The sequence below is a fragment of the Arvicanthis niloticus genome, chromosome 7 (genome assembly GCF_011762505.2).
Source record: "Arvicanthis niloticus isolate mArvNil1 chromosome 7, mArvNil1.pat.X, whole genome shotgun sequence".
NCBI classification, from domain to species: Eukaryota; Metazoa; Chordata; class Mammalia; order Rodentia; family Muridae; genus Arvicanthis; species Arvicanthis niloticus.
The window spans coordinates 73,277,420-73,303,378 of record NC_047664.1 but is presented as its reverse complement, the minus strand read 5'-3'; the positions used below and the strand labels follow the sequence as shown (position 1 = coordinate 73,303,378).

Below are 25,959 nucleotides of genomic sequence, written 5' to 3'. Positions count from 1 at the left end.
TTAAATTAGGTTGTCGATTTGTTAAATATTAAACCTGAACCCCCTGTTTCTTTTTAAAAAAATATTTATTATTTTAATTATGTCCACGTATGGAACTATGGAGCATCTGCACACGAATGCAGGTGCTTGAGGAGGCCAGAAGTATTGAATCCCCCAGAGCTGAAGGAATAGGAGGTTGTGGGAGAGTGGAGTCAAAAAGGTGCCTGGTAAGAACAGTACACGCTCTGCTCTTCACTGTGGGTCCATCTCTCCAGGGCTCCCCCTTCTATTTTAACTTTTACTACTTACTGTCTTAGTTACTTTTCTACTGCATGTATCCCCCTGAGTGTGCAATTGTTATTTGGGAATAGGGCAAGGATGCTTATTTCAATACAAAAGCAGTATTCCTTTGAATTACAGCTAAGTTTTTAGGATTCGAAAGCTTATAAAATCGTTAGACCAAGGGCCTTAATAAATCAACAGAACTATTATGCATTTCTTTTTGGCCTATGGCTACTATGAGAATGGCTACTATGAGAAGAAGAAGAAGGAGAAGAAGAAGAAGAAGAAGAAGAAGAAGAAGAAGAAGAAGAAGAAGAAGAAGAAGAAGAAGAAGAGGGGAGGGAGGGAAAGGAGAGGGTTGAACATGTTAATATAGTTTTCACTGCAGAGACTTTGAATGATTCTAGAATAGAGTCCATGGGGGAATCTCTAGGGATACATTACTTTGAAAGAAGTTGTTTGCATAACTGCAGAATAATTTTGTTTGGGTGATTTAATTTACTCATTTATTTGAGTAAATTATTTGAGTGGTTGGAGTGGGATATAGGCTTGAGAATTAATAAAGTGAGCAGAGACTGAAGCTCACTCCCCATCCTGTCACTTTTCGTGTGTGTGTGTGTGTGTGTGTGTGTGTGTGTGTGTGTGTGTGCAGGTGGAGGGCCCAGGTTAATATCAGGAGTCACCCTCCAATGCTTTCCACTTTCTTCATTGAGGCAAAGTCTCTCAAGTGAAACCCAGAGCTTGCCAATACAGCTAGTCTTACTGACCTACTTACTGTAGGCGTCCCCTGTCTCTGTCTTCTAAGGCTGAAATTATAGGCAAGCCATCAAACTCACCCAGCAGTTCTCTGGAATATGAAGGCAGGCCTTTGTGCTTGCTATTTCCTTAGCAAGACTTAACTAAGCCTTTAGGTTTGGTAACAAGCTGGCAGTGGAGGGTGAATTGGTGGAGGAAGGAGGGCATGAGGGAAAGGAGGGAGGGGAGAGATGGGGAGGGGAGAGAAAGGATTAAAATGGTGAATGTAAGACTTCTGAAAGAAGGTGGCAGGATTTGGGGCAGAGGTGGAAAGGTCAATCCTAGGTGAGGGGCAACTTCTCTGTGATAAGAGAACCAGGGTACAGAAATGAACAGGTCTGTAGGTTTAGATTTAGGAAAGTGGAGTAAGCCCCATCCGATAGTCTTTTTCTGTAAAAAGGAAATTGTAGTAGGTTCTCTTTGGAACATCAGAGCAGAAAAGTTTGAGAAGGAAGTTTTTGTTTTGTTTTGTTTTTGTTTGTTTGTTTGTTTGTTTTTCGAGACAGGGTTTCTCTGTCCTGGACTCACTCTGTAGACCAGGCTGATTTCAAACTCTGAAATCCACCTGCCTCTGCCTCCCAAGTGCTGGGATTAAAGGTGTGCACCACCACTGCCCAGCGAGAAGGAAGTTTTAAAGTCACCAGTCAAGTAGTTCTGTCCGATGAGTCACAGCAGCATCTTACCATGCAGATGGAGAGGGAGAGAGAGAGAGAGAGAGAGAGAGAGAGAGAGAGAGAGAGAGAGAGAGAGAGATTGTTATGGTCTCCTGATGTTGGCTTTGGAAGATGGGTGGCAGTCTGCTTTCTATTGCTGTGATAAACACTGTGGCCAATAAAAACTTGAGAGGATTTTTTTTTTTTTAAATATACTCCCTATGCGTTGCTCAGCTTGCTTTCTTATGCTGCCCTGGACCACTTGCCCAGACTTCCCCTACTAGGTTGGGTCATTCACTGTCAATTAGCAACAACAACAACAACAACAACAGCAAAGACCAGCAACGATAAAATGCCCTACAGACTTCCCTACAGGATGGAACGTCAGTAAAACCTTTCTTCCCATTTGATTCTAACTCGTGTCAAGTTGATAAAAATCTAACCATGGCAGTGAGGGAATGGGGAAGGAGCAAGGATGTTCAGAGCACCAGAGTGGGTTTTGCAGTACAGGTTCAAACACTTTTAATCAGGTATATGAGCACGTGGAAAAAAAGGAGAGTGGAGAAACTGAAAGAACACTGGAGGACTTACTGGATAGGAGGTCCCCAAATTCAGAGAATGGCCGTGACAAAGGTGATTGAATTGGGAAGTAAAGAGACAAATACTACAGAATTTCAAATATAGAAGACAGGGAGGAGAAGGGTCCCAGTGGAAACAATCTGACTTAAGAAAGTACTCTTGGAAAGGAGAGTCTATCATTATATGCTACAAAAGCAAACACGACATCTTTTTACATGGATGTTGTTCTTAAGATATAAGAAGCAAGTTTTCCCCAATGAGCTTAGGAAAATATCAGAATGGATTGCTTTATTATATATATAGTTCTGACTAGATGCCTGCCTGAGCTCATCACATAGTCTCAAGGAGGTTCACTTCTGGTAGATGAGGAAGTTCAGTTCTGGAAGATGAACATCACCTGAGAGGATGCTGCTCAAAGTCTCCTGAAAGCTTAGGGGTCATCTTAGCAGCTACTTCACAGTTGCTGTGATGGGTATTCTTGGTTGTCGAATTGACTACATCTGGAATTAACTAAAACTCATGAGAGATTTTTCCTTAAGCCATCTGTAGTGGGAAGACTCACCTTTCATCTGGATCTTTTGAGGTGAAAAGAACCATTTTCAACATGGACCACACCTTCTGCTGTTAGTCTATATCAAAGGCATGGAGGAAGGAAGGTTTTTGCTTTTTGCCTACTGGCAAGTTTATTCTCTCACTGGCATTAATGCCCACTTCTGTGGGATTTTGGCATATATTAAAGACCAGCTGAGGTATCCAGTCGTGTGGACCAAATAAGCGTTGGATTCTTGGTCCTTCTATTGGTAAACACCCAGTTTCGGACTCGCTCAATCCCATGTCTATGTTCTATCAGTTCTACTCCTCTAGAAAACCCTGACTAATACAGGTCTACATTGCATGGTGTTGAGAAGAACTTTACAGACCTGTAACTGACAAAGCATTTCTAGGCACAGTGCTCAAGAGCCAAAAGTATGTGCAGAAAACCATGTGACCGAGAAGACAGTGCTGAAACACTGAGTTGTTCTAAGTAGTTTTCCCTTCTTTTACTTAAAAAAGAAAGGAAAAAAAGTAAAGGAGTTGATTTCCTAGCCACTGATAACAGTATACAGACTAATCAGGAGTTTAGTTTCTGAAGGTTACACACTTATGGATATGCATTTTTATGGGATTCTAGAACTCTTTGCCTCTGGTTCTTTCCTTGTGAGTGTTGAATGTGTTTTTCTGGGCTTGGCTACAGCATTCTGGACAGCAAGGAGCCAGTGTAGACAACCTGAGACAGTTATCCCTAAAATAGTTTCATGGCCATCTTACTAAAGAGGTGGTTTCTGTCATTGCAAGGGAGGAGTTAGAGGCAGTTCATGACCCTTTACCTCTATGGATATATTTTTTCCCTCAAAATTATTTCTTAGAATTATGTTGGTTGAAGCATTCTCTCTTTGTAGTTCTTCCTCAGGAAACCATATTCCTATCCTTGAGTTTCCATGGCAGTGCATCTTCTACAAGGTATGAGCTTTGGTGAGATCACTGGTTTGAAGTCATCATTAGACTTAATGGAGGCATTCAATACTTAATTGAGTTAATTGATCCTCTTACTGTCTCAGTTGGCCTTCAGTCCCGTCAGATAAATGGGACTGTTGCCTCCAAGCCTGATGGGTGTCCTCCTATCCAATGACAGAGCTGTGATTAAGGTGCTGTCATAGACCTCCTATTTTATTATGCTGCCACTCTATCTGCTGGAGAACAAAACTGTAGACTGATTAGATGAACCCATCTCGGCTGGTGCCTTGATGCACCAGGCGCAGTGGAAATGCGTTAGTAGATACAGAAGCCTAATAAATGAAGCTCTTCTTTAGCTAACATCACATGTTCTCTCAGACAGTGTCTTTTATGGAGAATTCTTAAGGTTACTGAAGACACCATTGCATTCTGTAGCGAGCACTTCTTGTTGTATGCCTCAAAAGAACCTATCAGATTTGCCAGTTCATTTTTTTTTCATGGTCGTGGAAATGAGGATGGGCCAGCCAGGACATGGTATCAATACTACAGGACCAGTCTGTCGGAGTAGTCTTGATAATCAAAAGGCTTTATGCAGACCCGTTCTTTTATTGAGAGTTACTTATTTACTACAGAGGAAGAGTACTGGCCATGTGTAGCAGGTTCATAAAGAGAAATGGTTGGTATTGGGGTTGTTAGAATAGTAGAGTTTCTGCAAACATACAGAAAGTGGGAAAGAATTAGTTTGGAAGTAGGGAAAGAGAAACAAATTAATTTTGAGTTTAGACTGCTCACCACCCAGAACAAGATCTGCACAATATAACAAGAAAGGAAGTCCAGGACTAAAGGATGGTATTCCAAAAGACCACAGAGATTAACATACATGTGCCAGAGCTGTCAGAAGCAGAAGACTGGGGTTCAAGAATCGGGATGTATGCTTGCCCTGGGTAGGTACTAGGGCAGCAGCCTGTCATAACTTGAAGCACTTTTAGTAGCATCTCAGGCTTCTGCTGAGACAGCCCCTGCCTTCATCTAGCCGTTTGTAATAAACAAATTCCCAGACAGGAGCTTGAATTTTGCACAATGTAAAGCATTTGCTGACAAGAACATTCGAACCATCACTGTGGTCTCTTGCACTCTCGTGGATAAACTGTGGGAGAGCGGTGAGCAGCAGGGCACACCCTCTGACTGGTTCTGTGTCACTGACGCCCATGACAGTTTCTCCCTGTTGTACTTGTTAGTAGATATGTGGTCAGTAATCTTTAACCTTATAGAGCTGTTACTGCCTAAAATTTGTTTTATCCTGGTGTGTGTGCGTGTGCGTGTGCGTGTGCGTGTGCGTGTGCGTGTGCGTGTGCGCTCGCACACAGACTTGGGTTCAGATTGAGACAAATAAGAATGAAATCTAGTTAGAGTCCTCTCTCTAGCTACTCACCAGGATTTGATCACTGTGTCAAACAGCCCTGAGTTGTTTACATCCGGCTCAGGGGAGGTTCTTGCCATGGTAATTCGTAACCTTTGGAGTACTGCTAATCTGATAAATGCTCCCTAAGAAAAACATGCTGAAATATCATTAAAAGTTTACCTAATGAAAAAAATTCAGAGTATATAGCAGAAAAGTAAGAAGGAAGGTTGGTAGAGTGGTTGCCTTACATGGGGGGCGGGGAGGAGGAGGGAGAAGAGGAAGAGTGGGAGGAAGAAGGGGAAGAGGAAGAAGAGAAATAGGAAGGGGAAGAGGAGGGGAGGAAGAAGAGGAGGATTTGTTTATATATGCAGTTATTCGCTTGCTTTGTATATTACGGGTTTTTTTTGACTACCTCATTTCATGCCTTCAAGTACACAATGTCTAACCTCTTAGGAATAGTGCTCTCCTGAAAGGACAGTTGTAATGTAAAGTTTCATACCAGCCACAGAGCCTCTGTGTGATATTAAAACCATGCATCATTTCTCTCTTTCCCATCAGGTCTTGAGAGCAGACAGTAGCGTGGGCGAGGGCTGTCCCCAGAAGCTGGTGACTGCTAATTTGCTGCGTTTCCTCCTGCTGGTGCTCATCCCCTGCATCTGCGCCCTCATCGTGCTGCTGGCCATCCTGCTGTCCTTCGTGGGTGGGTGATACTGTGATGCTTTTTTTTTTTTTTTAATCTTAATCGTTTTTCACAGTCTGGTCATTATCCCCCTCCTGTTCTGCCCTCTGACAATTCCTCATCCCACTCCTCCTCCCTGGTCTCTAAGAGGATGTCCTTACACCCCCAACCTACCCCCTGTGAGACCTCTCCATTCCATGGGGCCTCAAGTCTTTCAAGGGTTAGGTGCATCTTCTCTCATATACACATCAAGAAGTCCTCTGTTGTGTATGTGTCAGGGGCCTCAGACCAGCTAGTATATGCTGCCTGGTGGTGGCTCAGTGTCTGAGAGATCTCAGGGGTCCAGGTTTGTTGAGACTGCTGGTCTTCCTATGGGATCGCCCTCCTCCTCAGCTTCTTCCAGCCTTTCCCTAATTCAACCACAGGGGTCCCTAACTTCAGACCCTTGGTTGTGTGTAAGTATCTGCTCTTGTCTCAGTCATCTGCTTGTTGGGTCTCTCAGAGAGCCTCCATGCTAGGCTCCTGTCTGTAAGTATATCATAGCATCAGTAATAGTGTCAGGCTTTGGAGCCTCTCCTTGAGATGGGTCCCAATTTGGTCCAGTCACTAGACCTGTGATGCTGTTCTTAAAAAAAAAAAAAGTCAATATTAAAATTAACTGGATGAGGATGTGGTTTATACTCCACTCCAACATTCTAGGTCCTCAAGTGTCAAATCAGTGAGTGGATATTCGGCCATGTGACCACACAATTGCTATTATTAATGCCACTGATGGCTGTAAGAAAAACAATGCCAGAGGTGAGCACCATGAAAACCGTGCGGCAGCTAGACCAGTCATTTTCTGTAGATACTCACAGCTGCAAGGAAAGAATCTCACATAGGACACACATGCTGAAGACAGATGCGTGAAGGGCTTTGACACAGTATACCTAGGGAAGCTAAATATCACCTGACCCTTTGCAGTGAGTTGACTGGGAATCCAGGTTGTGGGCAGGAGCAAGTGCAGGAGCCAAGTAATCCCATCACCTCAGAGTTGGACATCAGAAACCGAGTTAAAAACAATGGCAACATTGGGACGTACAGGAAGATGGATGTAGTCCACATGTCAGAAGACGGTGTCTGCCACAGTGAGGGGTCAGGGATTTGAGTATATCTGTCTTTGGTTTTCAAAGCTTTGAGGAAGAAGACCAAGGCCACACTGAGCCAGCTTTATCTTTGACTTTGAAAATCAAGGTCTTCAGTAACACGCTCTAAATGTTACACATCAAATTTTAGCCAGGAAGACAGCAGCAATGAAGTGATATGTGCTAAGAGTTAATTTGCTTACATGCTGCCATCTCAGTTTAATGAACAACAGAATAATCTAGAAGAGCAGTCTCTCAGGAAAACCAACAGCTTGTTACAATTGCCATCCACTAATGGAACTCGGGCTCCTATAGACACGTGTGATCAAATATAACAGGAAACAAAGAGCAAGATAGTGATGATCAAATTCCATCACTAAAGATGTAAACATTGGAATTTCACCAAAGCAGCCCATTGTTTCATAAATTGGCTTAGAAAAGTCATTAATTTAGAATCGACAGTTCCAGTAAATATAAAATTCTATTTGTGTGCATTTAGGATCATATGTGATGGTTATTGGAAAGTAATACTTCCATGTGATATCTTGCTATCCACAGAGGATTTGTTCCAAGGCCTCCCTAAGATACCAAAACCCATAGTAGCTTACATCCCTTCTGTGAACTGATGGAGTATTTGTGAACCTTGTATGTGCATCCTCTGGTGACTTAAAATCACCTTTAGGTCACACATGGTGCCGAATAAAACACGAATATAAGGGTAGTAGTTGGTCTACTGCTTTGGGAATAAAGAAAATAAAATAGAGTTTGTAGATGTTCAGGGCAGATGAAACTTCTTCACGCCCCCAAATAATGTCCATTTGTGCTTAGTTGGATCTGTGGATATAGAAGGAGGGTTGTGTTTGTTTGCTGTGAGAACATTTGACACTCATTGTGATGGGCACTGGGTTATGGTTGGAAGATCTTTCTGAGGAAGAAGAAATCTGACCATGTTTATATTTGCAAACGATAGCACAGCTGGATACTGGACTTGACAGAAAGAAATAAAGGAAGGGAGACTGGCTTATGGCTCTGATCCATGAAGATTAATGAAAGTTTGAAATAAAGTCTTGGGTACATTAAAATAAGAAGAAATTAGGGTGGGTTGGATTTGAGGGTAAAAATGGAAAAGAAATAAGGCTGGTTCATAGCTTTCTGGCTTGGGTAGGCAGGTTAGTCGGGGCTACGTGTTCCGGGAGAGTAGTGTGATGCAGGCAGATGGGAGATCATTGGAAGATAAAGTTTGTATATTAGGGGTACCATGAGATAACCAAGTTCATTGGAATCAAAGAATATGCATATTTATATATGTAATTTACTGTCTATTTATGTGTATTTAGGATCATATGTGATGTTTATTTAATATTTACTAGAACTGTCAATTCTAAATACATATATATATATACATATATATGCATATGTTTTATAGATTTAGTCTTGGCTAATAAATAGAGAAATATAAGAACTCCAACATGGTATCTTCTTCAGGAAGATACAAAGAGAAATTAAAACAACATATGATATTTGTTCTATGGTTGTCTTTGGAATTTGCTTCCAAACCATTGCCCCATGTCTAGGTCTGAGGCATCAGCAGAGATGCTGAGATGGGGCCTGGCTACCCTGAAAGATGAGGGAATATCCAGGCATAACTCAAGAAGCAGGAGCTTGTGAGATTTGAAGAGAAAACATTAAGTAAAAAATATTTTTTTTTAATAACGGACAAAGAGCAGATAAAGAAAAATGGTCAAGAGGAGGTAGGAGAAGGATGGCTAGAGAAGAGATGAAGGGGTCTGGGAACTTAGGATTTCTCAGATGCTGAGGGAGGGGAGACAAATATGTGGTCAGGGAGTGACCAAGTAGGATGAGGACAGAAGAGGGGCTATGTCCAGGAGGTTGGCCAGTGGGGTATCAGGGGCTGCTCCCCCTATAATCAGCTGTGTCCAGCTTCAGGCTAAGGCCAGTCCACAGCACAGAGCCTTGTCACTGCCATGTCCTTCCAAGTTCAACTCTCAATAGACTTGTCCACTCTCCCTTCTCCAGAGCCCCTCCATGGCTGCTGTGTTTGAATTTTGGTCCAGATTCATAGTTTTCATCTCGGGGAATGTTTGTCTCCTATGAGCGTCCTAGCTCACACCGCCATCACTGTTAGAACTCTCTTTCTCATCATACTATGAATGGCTCACATATGCAGAAGGACATGTCCTCTCCTTCAAGGCCCCATGCTCATATAAAGTTAGGCGCATGGCTACAAGCCTGTGTGCTTAGTGACAGCTGAGCAGAGGCAGGAGAGGGCGCTACTGAAGCAGGGATTTGGTGTGTTTTGTTGTTGTGGATTTTTGTTGTTGTTTAGTTTTTTTTAACTTTATTTTTAGTATTTCTTTGGGAATTGTATCTAATCTATTTTAAGCATACCTATCCCTCGCAACTCCTCTCAGATCCACCCCACCTTCCCTACTCACCTAAACTTGTCTCTTCCTTTCTTTTCTTCAACTCCAGTTTGTGTTGTCCCTATATTCTTAGATCTGTGGCTTTCCACTGAGCTTGTCTGATTTATCAGGGACCGTAATGTTAAAGAAAGTCCATTGTCCCTTTCACAGCAGATGCTGGTTGCTAACAACTCCTTAGCTATACGTGGGGCTTTATGCCTGTGCCCTCCTTGCCCTCCAGTGCTGAGATTTGGTCTGACTTGGACTTGCATAGGTTTTGTGCATGCTGCCACAAGTGCCGTGAGTTCATATGTGTAGTCGCCCTGATGGCTTATAGTCACCCGCCATTTTTGGCTCTTGTAATCTTTCTGCCCACTCTTCTACAATGATCCTTTCGAATGTGAATCAGCACAGCATTCTTTTGGATGGCTGAAAAAAGATCCCATTGTGTGGCTATTACACAAAGTTTGTCCATTGATCAATAGAAGAACATTTGAATTACTTTCAGCTTTGGGTCTCCACAACTTCTGTTAACCTGCTATGTATTCATGTGTAAGTTCTTGTGTGTATAAACATTTTCATGTCTTGTAGGCATATACCAGCAGTAAAGTTTGGCAAGCTCATGTGCAGCTTTGCGGAGTCCATTGCTTTGTATCCACCCCTAAATTACATCCTGCTTGTACACGGGAAACTTGTCCAAAGTGGGAATCTCATGACACATCTTCAGAAGCATTTTTTCTATGTTCTGCACAGCATGATTTCTTAGTGAAGCAGTATCTTGCCCCATGATCGTTTTGTATTTTATAACTGAGATGCATGCTGTTATAACGAGCACCAGAGCTACTTTATATCTTTGCTGCCAAACCCTCATTAAACCGTGCTTAGAGACATTCTAATTGTTGGGGTAGATGACTCCACACTTTTCCAACGTTTGCCGTGCTCATGTGTTGCTGAGGACTGTTCAGGGATCCTGGGATCCAGGGTGTACTATCTGCCTCCAGCCTTTCCCAGTCTTACCTGGCTTGTTCCAGCGTGGTAAATGGACTTCTGAATTTGGTACCCAGTGTATTTGGGCAGTAGTAGGTTGTGAAGGAGCAGCAGCACATAGCAGCTCACATAGCACTTAACAGAAGCTTTTCAGAAGCTTGACTTGTCCATACGGACTCAAAGATGTGGAAAGATTTGGGCTTCTGAAACAAACTGAAGTGTAAGAAAGTTCATTACATCCGAGATTTTACATCCTTGGTGATCACACACTATCCTGAGGGGCTGGACAGCATAGAAGGAAGGGTATAATTAGGCACTTGAAGATCTGGGGTTGCCATTGTAGCCCTTCTTTTCTTGGCTACATGGAAGATGAGAAACCTTTGCTTCACAAATTTCTTTTAAAAATCAAATGAAATATCTGTGCAGGTGTTTTTAGAAGTGATAAAGTTCACTATGAAGTCAAAGACTTTCTTATTTATGAGTAATTACTTGGAGTAATTATTTCAAAGGCTTTACTGCAGTAAATCAGCAGGTGGTGACGAGTGTCTGTCTTATTTTAACTCTAAGAACTGAAAGGATAGTATCATGACTCATCATCACAATAACCCTGAAATCCCTAATTCCACAGTCTCCCAGCCAGCATATCCTATCATCCATGAAGTACTTAGAAGGAAATAAAACTTACTGTTGAGTATGCAATATGATGATCACATTCATAGGACTTTTATGTTTAGTTTTAAGACTTACTTTTGAGAGATTAATTCTTTTTTTTTTTTTTAAATAAGAACTAAATGTGGATTTGGAGAAACTCAGCTGTTAAGAACACATGATGCCCTTGCACAAGACTAGAGTTTGGTTCCAGCACCCGTACCAGGCAGCTCATAACACCAGCAACTCTAGCTTTAGGGAGTTGGACACCCTCTCCTGGCTTCCTCATCATGGGTACTACTGAAGTCCTGCCATGCTTCTCCATCTTTCATAACAGGCTCAACAATGACACCTTGTGCAGTTCAGCTTGGTTAGATGTCACCCTTTCAACAGACATTGTTCTGTGCTGCTCTAGAGTGATTGGCTCTAGACAGGCTCTTTGGTGTCATGGCTTCTCCATTAGCTTGCCTGTTGACAGACCCCTGGGTTGGGCAGACAGTCTCCACCATGTGTATATTCTCACACAGGGGAGAAGTGTACACAGTGGCCTTTGGAGAGAATAACTGCACACTATGAAGACAAGCTTAATCTTTTTTTTTTATTACCTATCTTGTGTTATCATGTACATCATCTGTGAATCTCTGTGCAGGCTATAAAACCTTCCATTACCCATCAGCACAACATTTTTTTTAGTCAGTTGTCTCCCTGGGAACTTCAGCTTGACACAGCTTCATCACATCCTCCTGAGGCTATCTGTTCCCCTCTCCCCTTCTCATCCCTTTCTAAGTACGTCAGCATCCTATGACTCCCATCTCTTCTCTACCTTAGCCATTTAGTTCCTCCAGACCCTCTCTTACCTCATAAAGGTCATGTCTCATTGTGAAGCTCAACAAAGCATTAACATCCCATTCAGTAGCAAGGTCATTGCTCAATTAACTTCCTTCTCAACTTTCCAGCGAACACAGACCTGTTAAGCCCAGTGAACTTGCTGCTAAACACTGCCTTTCTCATGCCCAATTTTCTCTTAGCACCTGTTATTCTATTGTCTTTCAGTCCCTGATGTTCATGGGGATGTTGGTTGCATCCCTAATGGCTATTTTGAGCGGTCCATCAGGCACCGTACTTCCCTGTATTGCCTCTGGCTATGCAGTCTTTTCTCATGGAGGTGTGAGTTTATTACCCATTTCTCCACCTTCACAGAACTAAGACTGGTCTGTCTGCATCTATACCCTACAGTCTCATGAGTAGGCTGTCAAGATTGCTTGGATTTTTTTTTTTTTTAAAAAGTCTTGTCCACTTCATTTAATTTAGAGGCAGACAGAGTTTTGCGACCATGGTGGTTGCCTGTGGAAGCTCATCCGAGTGCCCCCACCTACAGTGTGGATCACGGATTCCCACTTCCTTTCCAGTCACTACCTTCTATCACTTTTACCTTGCTTTCTCTTTCTCAGCTCTTCAAATTTCACCAAAATTTCCAAGTTTTGGGATGCCAAGAATCTTTTTTAGCACAAAACTAAGTTGTACTCTCACTTGTACCTTGCCAGGCACAATAAATGGCAAACCCCATCCTATCCCTCCTCCCAGATTTTATCTTCTGATTGGAGGCTGGTATGGAGGATCTCATCTCTCTGTGGTTTTCACACAGGGAGCTGTGTTGTTCCTCCCGTGCTCTCTCCTGGGAGACAGGTGGGGCTCAGCTGCACATCATGCCATCCAGTGGAGAAGCCACACATTTGTTACTCTAACATGTTTACTATTTTGTCCTGTAAATGCTACTTTTGAGAACTGCTATATACTCTCTAGTCCATTGGTCATCCGAGGGGCTTTCCTACAATCACACAGGACACTGTATTCAAGGAAACATGCAGTTCTATACTAAGTGCAGGGGGATGGCTGCTCTGGGATTTCATACCTTCAGGTAGCTTAGCCTTATCGATGTGTCTTATAACTCATAGCAGAGACCCTACTACTGTTCCACTCGTCTTTGGTTATGTTGGTTCTTGTTGGGCATCATGTTGTAACTATTCTTTCCTTTGCTATAATAACCTTTCTAGTTTTATATAGTCTCTCTAATCTAGTTTTGCCTCTCTCTCCCTCTCTCTCTCTCCCTCCTTCCCCCTCCCCGCCTCTCTCTCCCTGCTTGTGTAAGTATCTAATCCTCTCAAATATGGCACTGTTGACAGACCAATAATATGATTCCACTCAAGTCAACCTTTAAGAAAACTAGTGAGATATAGGTGTTACCATCAGTAGCGTGGAGCTTCATGCAGCTGTGTCAGCAGAAAGTCCTCCCCAGCATAGCAATGACTCGTGAAAGCGTCATCCCCAGGGTTTAAAAAACAACGGTAGGCATCCCTACCGAAGTCCTTTTCTCCAGCAACTGTTCACTGCCTCTATAACCACAGGGAGGGGCCTTGTGGGTCTTCTAATATTCTATCTCAAGAGCCCCCCTTTTCATCCATGAAGGAACATTTGAATCCAGAGGAAACAGCAATACAACAGCCATCCTGATACCAGAAAGGTGATATCTCAGTGAGAGTTTGTTTGTTTCTCTGAGTATTAATTAATACCACTGAACATTTGGTGATCATTTCTGGTGTTGTTGTGGCCATTGGAGAAGAGTCTATTTTCTTCATTCATTTTTAGAACTTAGACTGTTTTATTATTGTTGAGTTTTATGAGTTCCTTATATATTTTGAACATTGACCTTTTATTAGATACACTGTTCATCATCTTTCTGCTTTGCTCGCTTTTTTCTTTGCTGTGCATAAACCTCCCCTTCTTGATAAGTTAGACTATTTTTGCATTTATTGATTGTGCTCTTGTGCCATATTGATGCCTACAACATGAAAAAGTACAAATAGATCATAAGACACAAACTTGATCAAGAAGGTTGAATCCACGAGCATGGAAATCCATAGGACTCTGAAGGAATCAGCTGGAACCAACAGAAGTAAGTGGAAGATGTTCTGGGATCGCTGACTCCACAGCTAATTCCTGTTATCAAGACTGCAGTACCCAATGAAGTTCATAGCTTTGATTCAGTAGCTAGCCAAATTCCAGTAGGAAAACAAATCCTGAAATTCATATAAGACCTCAACTGATATCTACATCACCAGAGCAATTTTGAGAAAGAACAAAGTTCGAGGCCATCACACTTGGTGACTTTAAAATTATTGAATTTTAAAGGTAGAGTTGTCAAAACCACATGGTCACCGGCATTACGACAGACATGGCTACCCACAGGGCAGAACTGGGCCCAGCCCCCGCAGCCTTCTCCTGCATCTGTGTGCTCACTTGCTCTTCAGCAAGGAAGCTCAGAATGTACGGCAGGAATAGGATGGTCTCTGAAACCAGAGCTGTTAGGATGCCTCGGATCCACATGGAAAAGGAGTAGAAATTAATGCTTTAAAAAAAAATCACATCAAAATAGGTTATACTGGAACACAAAATGTGAAGCCATAAAACTCTTAGGACTTGAGGTGGGGACTTGTTACTGCTCTTGGCATTAATGTTTTGATTGGTAACCACTTCCCCCCTTTTATTTCTGTGGGGCTGAGGGTTGGAGCAGGGCTAGACCATGTGCTAGACTAATGCTTTGCCACTAAACCCCACTCCAGCCCTTTGGCTGGGGCTTTAACCAGTTGTGTTTGGGGCTCTGTGGAGAATGGGGTGATTTGGGTTCAGTATGTGCCATGGAATCTTAACAGTCATGGGCTCTGGCTGTAGCAGACTTTTAAAACAATTGTTCCTGTCAGTTCTGTTTCAGCAAAACTGGTTTAAAAGTCTCACTGAAAGGCTACGGAATCTTTCTTGGGCTTTTGAGGACTTGTATACAAAAGCCTTAAACTCATCAGCATCTGAAGTTGATTATTCTCATTTTATCTATAGGCTTTAAAAAGAAGTCTAAAGTCATCTTTCTAGATTTCTTTGTGCTATGAAAACTCTGGACATAGCTCATTAGACTCTTTTGACAGAAAGAAGAATAAAAAGCAGAGAAGTAGAGAGACCTCGGGAAATATGTATTTCTTACTGACTTCTCTTGAACTCAAGAGAAACAATATTCTTCAAGAGTGACTTCCCTTCCCTCAAACTGCTAGTTGCGTCTGAAAGAGTTGAGGTGAAAACTATGTGTTTTTCTCTTGGCAAATTCCTTAACAGCTTATAGCTTTTATAAAAAGTTGGAATTAGAAGACTCGGAACTTCTTATTTCACAATGCTGGATTTTGAGCATCACTCTCCAGGTTCTTATTTATACTAGAAGGGATAAGGTTCCCCGTGATTTGTCATGACCTCACTTCTTACTGCTTACATAAATCTTCAGATTCTTTTCATAGCTTTGGCTTTCTGGTACAGATTCATCAACAGAGCATTTTCAAACACAAGCATGTGTCTTCATAAAGTCCTCAGGCTAGAGTTAGATCTATACCTCAGGCTTCCTGAAATAATGATCAAAGCGTTTGTACTCAAAGCCTGATTCTTGGACCAAACAGCAATCCTCTGGGGACCCTGAACTGCAGGATGCAGTCTCAGGCCCACTCCAGTGTTATCCTTTAGAGATCCTCAAGCCTATCCATCTTCCCCTCCCTGCAATAAATCTTCATCCTTTCTTCTTAGAACAGTGGATCTTTCTTATCACAGCTACCACCACCGCCTTTTTATCGAATAGGCTGTCTCTGGAACTGACAGTTATTTGAAGCAGACTTTGTTACAAGGAGCCTATGTCTTCTCTCTGTGTTTCGTTCCCTAAAGCTCATCTTTCTCTGCTTGTCCAGTGAATGTCAAGCCATCCATCCCGAGCTCCTCTCTCAGTTTACACTCTTCCCTTCCTTGGCAACAACATCCATATCCATCACTCCATTTATCATCTATACGTCCAATCCACAATCACAGCGGAGGTCAGGGCTGATTCTGGGTGTTCTCCTGGGTCTTGAAATGGGCAATTCCACATGGGTGCCCTCGCTAAAGTGTAAGCAGATGTGATATGGGAGCACGGTGAAGGGAGAATTTTGTGAAGCGCCTAGCAAGGCATTCTGCAAGAGCAATTTACATTGCTTCAGGTTGACCCCTGCCCTTAAATATTGCTAGGCATTTCATACTGAATATTTGCAAAAGAGTTACAGCAAAATAAAGCTCTATAGGTTGAGATTGCAATCTTCATTATCTTTTTTAATCAGCCAGAATTGGTTAGATACTACTATGTAATATCATTATCATCATCATCAACAACAACAGCAACAATAACAAAAACAGGCTAATTTCTCACTCACTCTACAGCTGATTTGTGGGATGTTGGGGGAGTGTATACCATTCAGGTCTTCCAGGGTCTGCACTGATGGAGCAGCTGCCATTCTGAACTTTGTGGCTGTTGCAGAAAAGGTCTGGAGGTTGTTGTCATGGCAATTAACTGCCTCTGCCTAGAAGCAACCCTTGTTAGTTTTGCTTGTGGCTTTTAACTTGTTGGAAGGCTGTACCCAAGAGGCCAGAGACTGCAATAGTTCCATGTTTCTGACTAGAATGGAACAGAATGAAGCATCTGGTGAACAGCACTGAGGCACAAGCCCACTCATCATGTACAGAGATTTATGAGTCCCACATATGCAAACTTTCCCCTCATGTTCTTATGGGTTTTGTTTCTGGAGGTTCTGGTTGTCTTTACTGCTTTTGCCATGAGAAAGCCTAGCTTTCCCACTTAGATTGTAGCCATGGCTCCTTTGATCCATTTAAACATCAGCTCACAGATATAGTGATGGTTCTCTTAAGATCCAGTAAAAGTTCATCATCACAATATGATAGGTTTCAAACCTTTGGCATGAACTGGCCTTCATGTCTGCCACCAGCTGCCTTCCAGCCTGTCTTCTGGCTCCCTGTGTGCTAGCCATGTTCCAGGACTTGCTGAGGGCTTTTCTTGACTTCTGTTCTGTTTAGAACATGTCTTGTTCCCTATCCTCACCCCTTTTCTTCCCCACAAATACTTTGCTCCAACTTAGAGAATCTGTAATCCTCCCTGAAGATTTCCAAGCCTGTTTTCTCCCTAAGAAATGCTTTCTGACTTTCTCCGAGGGATGAGGACTGTTTCCTCAGTTTTAGGCAGAAGACCATACAATGTCTATTGTTCTCAAAGCACATGGTTTGTATTTTTTAGATTTCATGCTTGATTCACTTAAGTAATCTGTACACATCTTGATGGCAGAGACATGTTACTAAGTCATATGTTCTCATAGAGAATAACTATGCTGTTCCTGGCATGTGGAGAATGTGAAGTAGATGTGTTATGCAGAACCCAAAACACAAAGATAAAATTATACCATCAAAGGCAGATTCTGCATGATATAATGATTTTATCTATCTATCTATCTATCTATCTATCTATCTATCTATCTATCTATCTATCTATCATCTATCTATCTATCATCTATCTATCAATCATCTATCTATCTATCTATCTATCTATCTATCATCTATCTATCTATCATCTATCTATCGATCATCTATCTATCTATCTATCTATCTATCTATCTATCTATCATCTATCTATCTATCTATCTATCTATCTATCTATCTATCTATCTATCATCTCTACCTATCTATCATCTATCTACCTCTATCATCTATCTATCTATCTATCTATCTATCTATCTATCTATCTATCTCTATCATCCATCTATCTCTATCACCTATCTATCTATCTATCTATCTATCTATCTATCTATCTATCTATCTAATCTATTTCAGAGTAAGATATGTGCATTATGTCTATGCCTCTTCTTGGGCAAGTTAGCTGTCACACACTTGTGTTGGTTTCTCATACTCTGTGTGGAGTGTATAAAAGTTCTGCTTACTTCACAGGCTTACTGGAAGGTTAACTCACTGAGTAGCCTGTCGTAGTTCCTTACTGCTGCTAGGACACATGCTCACTCCCTTGGTAGCTTTCAGCATACCTCTGTTACCTTAAAGTTATAAAGGTCAGAAATCTAAAATGGGTTTCACTGGGCAAAATTCTTTCTGGAAATTCTAGAGGAGTAATCCATTTCATTACCTTTTCTAATTTCAAGAAACATTGTCTCATTGAGTCTCTTATGACTGTTACACACTTCTTTCTTAGAAGGACCATTATGAGTGAGTCTATTAGGGTCTGTTGAATAAACCAGGATAATGCTCCAACTTAAGACCCTAAGTTTAACAACTGTAACACTCCTTTGTCATGCTAGGTATACAGAACCTCCCAGGCCTAGGCTCACAGAACTGGATATACACATTTTAAAGGAAGCGTTATCCTGCTGACTTCTGAGCATTTTCTCATTATAAAGGATTGTTATGATTTGGCAGTTAGCATTTGAGCTGCAGGTTGCTTCTTAGACATTGTCACACTGTTTTTATTTTAGAGCCCAGACACTCGTGGGCCATGCATCCTTGATGCAGTTTAGTGCCTATTGATAATTTAGCTTGAAAGAGTCATACTTTTCTCATTCCGAAAGCATATTAAATGCTTAACCTTTGAAATATATTGACTTTGTGATGTCAAGATACACACAATAGTAAAAAAAAATTGAATTTTAAAAAGTACCTCAGTAGTACTAAGAAAGACAAATTTTCCATTTGCTATTATTGTGCAGAAATGGCTAACAGCTTTTGAGAAATTTCTGTGAGTTTCGAGCTGTCCTAAGTGTTTACATAACAAGCACTGACTAGTGAGGTCTCCACAGTGAGCTTATAAACTGTAAAGTGCTTCTGTGTTCCTTATTTCATAACACTTGAAAGAGTTTGCCTAAGGGTAGAAAGCTGCAAAGGTGAGATTTTGAAAATAAGGTGACCAGACTGTGGACATTAAACTGTCAACTGTGTAGCACCACAAAGGTCAAATGGAGACAAGGATGGGTGGCTATAAGAGAATGAGCTCTGGGCCCCGGGCCCCTGGTGCTCAGCATCTCCGTACACCTCATTTCTGTGGTACTGACTGGAATCATTTAGTGTTCTTGACTTCTCATTTTTACATTTTAAACAAATGCTTAAGAGGAAGTGACCAGCTATGTTGGGAGCTGGTCAGTTACCAGAGATGCTTGAAAACAAACTTCCGAGAAAGTTCTAAGCTTTTAAAAGCACATCCTTTAAGTCTCGCTCCCAGCATCTGCTCCACCTCTCTTCTTCTTCCCCCTCCTCACCTTGCCCTCTCTCTGAAATAGCCTTTAGGAACATCAACTTCGCAATTGTCAAACATTGTCTTTCTCTGTATTCTGGTAAAATTACTTTGCCACACAGAGCTAAGGGGTAGGAAGGAGGCTGCCTGTTATTTGAAAGAAATGTGTTTTTGAAGTTAGAGTTTTTTCTACAAATACATTGTTTTCTGCTTCTTAGACCAGGCAGATGCTAGCAGTGTCTTCTCCACCCTGGGGAGGTTAAAAACACAAGAAGGTTATTTATGAATGCAATGATTGCAAGAATATTAAGAACAACTGGTGAAGCATTTTGTATGGCAAGAAACTGACTGTGGTAGGAAGAGTTAGAGGTGCAGATGTAAGAAACTGGTACTTGCTGTAAGTACTTTGATGGACTGGCTGACTACTCAGCCACAGTAACAGAAATACGTTCTCTGAAAAAAGCCTACTCAGAAGGGAGGGGGCAATCAACACAGAAAAGACATCGCAAGCAATATCGAAACATATAAGAAAGTGTCAATAAACTCGGATTGTTAAATGGTCACATTCACAGGGAGCCAAACGTAAGCTTGCTGGGCTTTTGCTGAGCAGCTTGTGAAACAATGCGACCTACACATGCATGTCCTGTGATCTGGGGCAGATTCTGCATCATTCAAAGGTTGAAAGCCGTGGAACGGTTTCCTTGCTTTCCACATGTGCCTGGCATTCCCTCACAGTCACACGTGCTTAAAGAGTGTCTCACCTGCATCCAGTGTTTTATTTGGAATCCTTCGCCAGATGAAACTGTTGACCTCAGTTAGCCAGAGACGGCTGCTTTGCTATTTTGATTTGGAGTTAATGTTTTCCTCATGCAGAGAAAATGTATTTTCATAGACTGATAGTAAACACCGCGTGTGGATTTCTTCTGTGCTTAATGGTCCATGGGAACATCTAGAAAAGTGAGAGCCAATTAGATCATTCACTGTAAATGGTTTTTAGGAAAAGACATCCCCCTTCCCTTGGTGTTTCTAAGGAGAGGTCAGTATCACACTTGCTTGTTTTCATTGCTGGGCTTGACGGCAGTGCTGTGCTCACAAAGTACAGTCTTCTATTTGGATTGAGTCAAAAGTACGTGATCTCTTTCAAGGTCTTAAAAACACTGCTGGAAAACAAACAAGGACATTTTTAATAATCCCACATTTGACTCTCTGTTTTGTGACTGTGACCAGTCAATAATCTGAGTTTATTGGCTCTTTCTTATGTCATGTTGTTCTGATTAAAGATAAAAGTAATTTGTCTAATCCATTTCTTTTGTGCTATAATTGGAGTTTAATCCTTTGTTTGTTTGTTTGTTTCTATGATACTTTGCCGTAAGTATTTGAGTCTGGCTATTTTTATTTATCCCCAAATTTAATCAAACTTGGGAGAAATATAAGGCAGAAAGCCAGCGTGTCTCCCTGTCTCTGGGTGGTAGGGATAGGATAGAGTCATGTGGAGCATGGGTCCAGGGGCATGCAATGTGAAGTGACATGGAAAAACAGAGAGTGGGACCAGAACACCATTGGGCTCACCATCTTTTATTCCTGGTGAGTCTTCGCTGTGGTAGACATGCCCCACAATATTCGTGTTCCAGACACAGCTGTAAATCAGAAGTGCTAGAGAAAGTAATGTTTTCTTTGAAGGCTGTCTGACAACTCAACCTGTGACTTGCAACCCCTTTGCCAAACCTCTATCTCCAAAAACATTTACATGACCATCATAGCAGTAGCAAAATTACAGTTATCAGGTAGTAATTAAAATAATGCCTGGAGGTCACCACAACATGAGGAGCTTTATTAAAGGGTCACAGTGTTAGGAAGGTCAAAAACCATTGTGAGAGAGGAAACTATCACCACTGTCCCCATGAAGATGGTGCTTCTAGAAGTAGCTTGTGCCTTGTTTTTTGTGTTTGCTTACATAGGAAGACAGATGGGCGAATAACGCTAACATTTCCTTGATGTTTACTTTTTTCAAAAAACAATGATACATTGAGAAATGTTTCAAATATATGTTTATCTGCATTTTGTCTTTCAGGAACATTAAAAAAGGTTTATTTCAAATCAAATGACAGTGAACCTTTGGTCACCGATGGCGAAGCTCGAGTGCCTGGCGTTATCTTTGTAAATACAGTGTATTATGAGGACACAGGGGCACCCTCTGTGCCCCCCAGCCAAGTCACTCCAGAGGACCAGAGGCACAGGAATACAAGTGAGTCTGAAGTTGCTGAACAAGAATGCTTTTGTGTCTGTGACAGCTGATGTTCACAGGTCTGGTGATGAGAGCCGTTCATCCAGAAAGCCTAATGGAGTGCCCGTCCTTTAAGTCTGAAATGTGAGCAGCTCCACAGGCAAGACAGAGACAGAGTAGCAAACACAGTAAGCCAACATTTCTGAGATAGAGCCCTTTGTACAAGTTGTGAGCCTTGTGTTAAAAGTTACTTATTTCTTATGTAAGGGAAGTCACTTTTCTGTTCTCTGGGCCTTGCTAGAGGGATTCCCTGTCCATACAGGAAAAGGAGAGCGTGACTAAAAACTCGGACCTATTTGCTTTAGAGGCACCCTTGTGTTGTCTGTCTCTTGCTTTCTTCTTTTATTAGCTGTGACAGTTACTTGACATCTTGGCGACTGCAAACAATCACACCTTCAGGAAAGTGGCACTTGCCAAGAATTCCTGCTGGGTGAACTCCAAGGGAGAGTTAGTATTTCCAGAAAAAAGATTTGGGCCAGAGAGAAAAGACAGAATAGGGAGACGTCACATATGGAATGTAACTCAACCCCTAGATGGCCCCAGACCTTCAATAAAGTTACCCAACTTCCAGAAAACCTGGTGCGATGGGTCTGTGTGTAAAGGCACTCTGTTCCAAAAATACAAAAAATATGAAGGCCTTCTATGACACTGTCCTGGTGCTTCTTCTTCTTCTTTTTTTAAATTCCCTCCAGCAAGGTGATGTCATCAGAAATGACATTAAACTCATCTATCCATGGTCACATTGTTTCCTCTCTCATTTCCTCTCTCGTTCATGACACCCATGAAAGGAATCATGTCTTAGTCCCGGCTAGAGTATTTATTTTCATAGGCAGAAAGAACTGTAAGTTAACTTGGAGCTCTCATGGTGTGGATTTGCCAGTGCTTGAGAGAAAGCAGAGTTGTTTTGTTTCTCCAGTTCAAGAAGGCCAGTTTGCTTTAGTTTCAATATTTCACAGTGTACCTATGCTATGTGTCTCAGTCATCTCTACACTCGGGGTTCACCAGTGATCCAGGTGCAAGCAGGCTTATGACCTGGATAGCAATATTGCAAAGCAGAATTATGCTACGTTGAAATTATTTTCAATGTGAGTTTATTTCCAAGGTTTCGTATTTTGCTCAAGGATTTCATTTCTCTCAAGGACGGTGTTTTCCATCAGAAGTGAAGAAGTCGTTTACATAAAACCAGCCCAGCTAACTCCGTCGCAATTACAGCAACTGTCATTTTCTTCCTCTAAGTGGATTTGTCTGTAGTTTCAAAGTTCTGTCATTCATTAAGATTCAAATCAGTTTGACAAGCACATACCCTGGAGAATAAAAGAAACACAGGGTGCTTGCTGTTTAGCTTGGAATTTTGATAGAACCCTGACGTGGGTATTCTCTTCTTCTACCTAGACAGGAACTTATTTTGACACATAGATGAAATCCAGGTGAAATCACAGTGACTGTGTGAGGAGAGGCTGAAGCCTTTGACGGTTTACCCATCTCTGTTGCTCGTATGCTTGACTGCACGCTGCTTGCCAGGGAGACTCCCCACCCCTGGTCGACATTAACTGGAACCTTTGGCTAGTAGGAGCTTCTATTTTAAAATACTCCAGTGAGAATACCAGTCTGAGCTTACTGAGGATTTGACAGTTTAGAGGTCATGTTTGGGTGCAAGCCCCATAATTAGCCAATGAGTACCACAGGATTGGTAAGCACATGCTTCAATCTTTAAGGCACAAAATCAAGTTGATATGTCCGGTTCCATTTAGTTGGTAACTGGTGGATGGATATGAATCTAGGTTTCTGGTATTGGGATTCCTGGACCAGTGCTCTCCCAGTGATTCTTGTTCCTGATAGGATTTATTGTTTCTTTTATAGTGTGCAGAGTTCTACTATACATACCTTAGGCTTTGGGAGAATAGAAAGAGTCATTGGCTTTTTGCTTTTTCTGTTTTCTGTTGGCTTTCATGATGGCTGGCCATGCTCTTCTTGATACAACAGCAACCACTTGAATGACTAGGTGAAGTGTATTCACTGAAAATACTTAATATATGTTAGTGGCATCTGATCACACTTCTGCTGCTTGGTTTTATTTAATCAACTTTAAAATATCATTTAATGTCTTTTTTTCATATTAGCACCTTGCAGAAGAACTATTTTCCCTCCCCGTGTTATTACTCTTCTCCAACTAAGAGTTTTTAAATTTCCTGATATCTGTAAAAGCTATTTAAGTGTACTTTGGTCCCCAAATACCATGGCCAGAGATTCCACTTGGATTTCCTGGCCAACTCTTATCCAGAGGTAGCTAGAAACGGTCTTGCTCCAAGATGCTTCTTCCTGAGGGGCCCCCCTATCACTGCCAAGGCTAATTCTGCACTTACAAAGTGTTGACTAGAATATACCACATGACTGCTATGCTGTGGCCACCACCAGTCTTTCTGCATGGGGGTGAGGGTAGCCTGGTGTGACAGGCTGTACTTCTGGGTTTTCCTGACCCTCACTGTGCTCCAAGGGTGATGGAGAGAAGGAGGTGACTCACTGTAAACTTTAATGCCTCGTTTCTACATGTTATGTCTGGTGTTCATTTTATAACATTTTTTTCTTTATGTATATTGTAAATATTTAAACACATGCTGAAGGAAAGGGGACAACTGGCTAACAAGAGGTCGGTTGGGGATCACATAGATTGTGGTTCACACTAAAGTAGACTGTGTCCTAGTGAAGTGTCAGAAAATGGATTAGTGTCCTGAGAACTTCCCATGTTCTGTTCTCTTCTCAGATCTCTGGTAGGCAACCCCTAGGGGGAAAAATAAGTGTTTTTTTTTTTAAATTGGATATTTTCTGTATTTACATTTCAAATGTTATCCCCTTTCTCAATTCCTCCCACCCCTGGAAATAAGTGCTTTTAAAAAGCAAAACCAAACCAAAAGGACCTGTAATCAGAATGGGAGTGTGGTGGGAGGAAGTGTAGGGGTGGAAGGTGGGTAAGAGACAGAGGAGAGAGCTCTGTAGTCAGAATGCACTCTATACAAGGGTCGAATTGTCAAAGAACAAATTAATAAAGAAAGTAACTGCTTCCTAAGACATCAGCAACATATTAAGCCCACCTTCCTGATATGTACAATTCAGCAGTTTTTAATGTATTTATAAAGTTGTGCAATTATTTCTACTACCTAATTTTATCTTATTTATTGGCTATAAAATGCTGAGTCTATTGCTTCACACTCCCCTTTTATGCAATCCTTAGCCTAAACCAATCCAATGATGCCTCCATGGGCTTGCTCATTTTGAAAGTTACGTGTCTGTTAAGCCTGAGGCCCACGGCCTGCATCTGGCCAAGAACAGCTACAAGTGTGCCTCAAAATTCAGAGCTGACTTAGCACATTATGGAATGGCTTTTAGAACTCAGTTGTGTGCTCCTCTGTGTGAGCTTTGTCAATGACAGCACGGTGTCTCAGTGTTCAAAAGTTGGACACATGTGGAAGTGTATCAGACAACATAGGTTTCTTCCTTTTAGCATACCTTCAGGATGCATCCATATCAGCTATGATGACTTCATCCTTTTTTTAGAGCTAAGTAATATTCCATCAAATGGACATGTGACATTATATGTTCATCCCTCCAAGGATAGGTATCTGAGTTGCTCCTGCCTTTTTAGCACCTGTGAACTATACTGCTGGGATTACTGTACAAGCTGTGGTATGGACATATGCTTCCAATTTTCTTTGGGTTATAAGGGAAGTAGAAATGTGTTATTTCTATAGTTTCCTAATAGTTTTCTGCCTAGTTGTTTAATTCACTATGGATATTGCATATTGAAGCCTTCAACTGTTCTCAAAATCATTATCACCATCATCATCACCATCACCATCATCATCATCATCATCATCATCATCATCATCTCTTCATCATCATTGTACCAAGTTGCCTTGCTCATTTTCTTGGGCCTGGGGCCTGGGGTACATCTGACTGATCTAAGAATTCCATGTAAATGTTTTTAATTATATATTTTCCTTTAAAGAGTTATAAAATGATTTAAGCATCTTCTACATCACATGGCAAAGCAACATAACAATCAGCACTATGGAGTTTTGGTACTTATTTGAGTTTCTATACATGATCATATCACTGCTTACATAGCTATATTGCTATATCATTTGATAGCTATAAGAAAGGAATGACGTATGCTTGGATTTTTTTCTCTATTGAAGACCAAACATGCTTCTGAAGGTTGCCTTTGTAATGGCCCAAACAGAAAAATGGCCACACTTGGCCAAGATCATCATGGTAGGTGCTTCCTGAATATGTGTCTCAGGCTACAGCACCCAGCATTGTACTCAGGTTATTTTAGCAGACAGTAGGGATGTTAATTAATAGCTTAGTAATTTAAATTTGATTAATTTTGATTATATCTTCTTTATAATATCCAGGGGTTTTTAATCTAATTATATGCATGCTCATAAAACTTCCTTTGTGTGAAAAGTGTTGTATATTAAATGACAATTTTTCAG

At 41.5% G+C, this 25,959-nt stretch overlaps 1 protein-coding gene across 3 annotated transcripts in view; it reads left to right on the top strand.

Annotated features, from left to right (window-relative positions):
• Corin (corin, serine peptidase) overlaps window positions 1–25,959 on the top strand; it is a 192,418-nt gene that overhangs the window by 26,800 nt on the left and 139,659 nt on the right. For all 3 annotated transcript variants that reach the window (XM_034508909.2, XM_034508910.2, XM_076938624.1), the window contains exons 2-3: window positions 5,743–5,884; window positions 21,254–21,427. In XM_034508909.2, the coding sequence (XP_034364800.1) occupies window positions 5,743–5,884; window positions 21,254–21,427 (316 nt within the window). The remainder of the gene's footprint in view (window positions 1–5,742; window positions 5,885–21,253; window positions 21,428–25,959) is intronic.